The 2,736-nt window shown below is 44.1% G+C and overlaps 1 protein-coding gene across 1 annotated transcript; it reads right to left on the reverse strand.

The window, feature by feature from the left end:
- Positions 1-1,095: 1,095 nt before the first annotated feature.
- Positions 1,096-2,175, reverse strand: LOC144933977 (P2Y purinoceptor 3-like). Its single transcript, XM_078859373.1, has one exon. It carries the CDS (start codon positions 2,173-2,175, stop codon positions 1,096-1,098), a length of 1,080 nt encoding a protein of 359 aa, XP_078715499.1.
- Positions 2,176-2,736: the final 561 nt, after the last annotated feature.

Here is a 2,736-nt window from a genome sequence, read left to right on the forward strand (position 1 = left end):
CCGTAGCTTATGCTCTTATCAAGTGGTTTGACTTTTTCTACAGCAAAAATGCTTGTACTGCAATATTAGCTCTCTTGCAAACTTCAAAACAATGGCAAGGGTACATGTCACCAGTTTACAACAAATAGAAATTGTAATGTGTGAACAGGCCACTATATATATTTTTTACTTCATACAATCATCAGAAACGTCGTGAGTTTTTAGGGGTTTTCTATCTACGTGACTTTACCGAAAGAACCAATAAATATGAATTCCTGCAGTCACAAAAGTTTAAAGTCAAAATGTGCTCGGAGTATTTGGCTGCTATGAATTTACACGTGATGAGCCACTTCGTTAAGTAATCATTTGTGGCCAGGTTGCTTCTGGAAAAGAGCTACATAGCTCAGTCGGGCCTTACCTGGTAAAATAAAAATAAATAGTTTTAGAAGTAGTTGTTAGTTTTATACCATTTATTTTGCATCAATCCCGTATAGAATTGGAGTTTTAGCTTACACAACGTCTAGAATTGCATAAGTCATGTTGTACTAAAATCTGTTAATAAACATAAAAGAAGCATTTTTCACCCTGTCCTCTTTGAAAACCCTGACTTTGAATCAGGGTTTTGTATTGATTCACAATACAAAGTTAGTTTAACATGTAGGCTCTCGTGACCAATGTTACCCATAAGAAAGGTTTTTGGGTTAGATCACGTAAATATAAATACAACCATTTTGTTTACGTGACAAACCTTACTAGGTGGCTGTGTCGGGTGGTGGCGGGTTAAACGACACATTTATATTTACGCGATCTAACCAAAAACACCTTTGTTATGAATAATACAGAGTCAGCACTACATTAACTATTCGTACACACCGGTGTACTTATCTTTACAGAACATATAGAGAAGCATACGTACATATAATGAAACCCTTTGATATGATATCTGATAAACAATCGATTATATATGACCCCGGTTTGTGATATGTTGCGCAACTCGCAAGGCCGCCTAACACCACAAAGACATTTACGTGTGAAGACGAAGACAATCGCTACTGCTCGTAAGTGCAACACAAAGCTCGCAGTAAAGTACTTCATCGCTAGGGTCAACACTGCGTTCTATCTCATTGCAGATGGTGCTTCGAGCGAGGGGGGGACCCTTTCACCTGGCCCGGATGTCTCAGGCTTGGTGACTCGTTGGTCACGTGGGTCACTGTGCGCCTGAGACTGAGCCCTGTTCACGAGGTAGAGCGCCGGATTGAAGCAGCAGTTGAAGCTCGCCAGGCACATCATGATGTCATGGATTCGCTCGTTCCCGCAGATCGTGAACCCCCAGAAGACGATCTTGTTGACGTGGTATGGCAAGTGGCAGATGGTGAAGATGATGGATACCAGCGAGATGGTGCGGACCGCCCTGCTCCGTTGAAACCTGGTCTCCTCCTGCATGGCGATGGCGCCAGACATAGATTTCCTCAGCGCGTGTATCATGCAGGAGTTGAAGACCACGATGGTGAAGAAAGGAAGCGTGAAGCCTAAGGTGATGACGGTAATGCCGTACGCCGTGACGGTTGAGTCAAGCATGACGAGACTGTAACACCTGGTCAGGTTGGTGTTGACATCGCTGTACGTCCCTGCGAAGTGAACAAAGGGCAGCGTTTCCGTCAGAGTGATGGCCCACACGATCACGCAGAGGACCGTGGCCACTCTGAGCGTCTGCCACTGCCGCGAGGCGATGGGATGACAGATGCCGAGGTAGCGGTACAGGCTTATGGCGGTCAGGAACAAGATGCTGCCGTACATGTTGAAGGAGAACATGAACCTCACGAGGCGGCACATCGTGTCTCCAAATACCCAGCTGTTGTTGACGATGAAGCTGTAGATCATGAGGATTAGGGACACGGCAAAGAAGAAGTCGGTCGTGGCCAGGTTGAGCATGAAGAGTGAGCTCGGGTTCCATTTCTTGTCCTTGAAGAAAAGGCTCCAGAACACGAACGTGTTGAGAGTAAGTCCAAGCAGCACACAGATGGAGTAGAAGAATGGAAGAAGGGTTGATCGATAGGTGAAGCTTGTTACGCATGCGGTCTCATTCACAGAGCCCTGTGAAAAAACCATTATTGTCTTGCTGCTCGGCATGGCAGAGTAGAAACCTGAGAGCTCCACTGTTTCAAATCGCTCAAATGACGGTTGAAGCTCTTGCATGCTACTGGGCTACCTCTGAAAGAAAATACATCGCAAGTGATAACACAGTTAAATACAAGTCGCCGCAGTAAAGTTCCAATGTTGCAACATCGTTCCAAAGTCAGATTCATTAGAGAAACAATGCAAAGCATGTACGCACTTAACTGAGCATTGGGCAGTGTTCATCGTCATCTATTGCCTTGCTGATCTGGACAGACCACGTAGTGCTCAATTTATTTCCCATATAGGGATGATGATGATGATGGGTCGACACCCGAATAGGATTTCATCTCACAATCTTTTAATTGTGAGGTGCATGCCGTGACCACGTTTGCTGAATGGATAATACTTCACAAGCCGACACAGTGGATGGTTTCCTTGCCTCAGCTCTCTGTGAATACATTACCAAAGCCTCCAACGATATGGATGTTAAAGGCTTTTTGACTTCATTCGACTTAATAAATAAATAAAACTTTGCTAACGACGTTTATCAACATTTTCAATTTCAAAACAGTAATAACCATTCCTAGGTTTCACACTCTTCATTTACCCACATGTAAGAACATTCTATGTAATGAAACT

The sequence above is a fragment of the Lampetra fluviatilis genome, chromosome 8 (genome assembly GCF_964198595.1).
Source record: "Lampetra fluviatilis chromosome 8, kcLamFluv1.1, whole genome shotgun sequence".
Lineage (NCBI taxonomy): Eukaryota > Metazoa > Chordata > Hyperoartia > Petromyzontiformes > Petromyzontidae > Lampetra > Lampetra fluviatilis.

Excerpts from the sequence above, each read along its gene's own strand:
- LOC144933977 (XM_078859373.1), bottom strand. The coding sequence starts at position 2,175 with ATGCAAGAGCTTCAACCGTCATTTGAGCGATTTGAAACAGTGGAGCTC.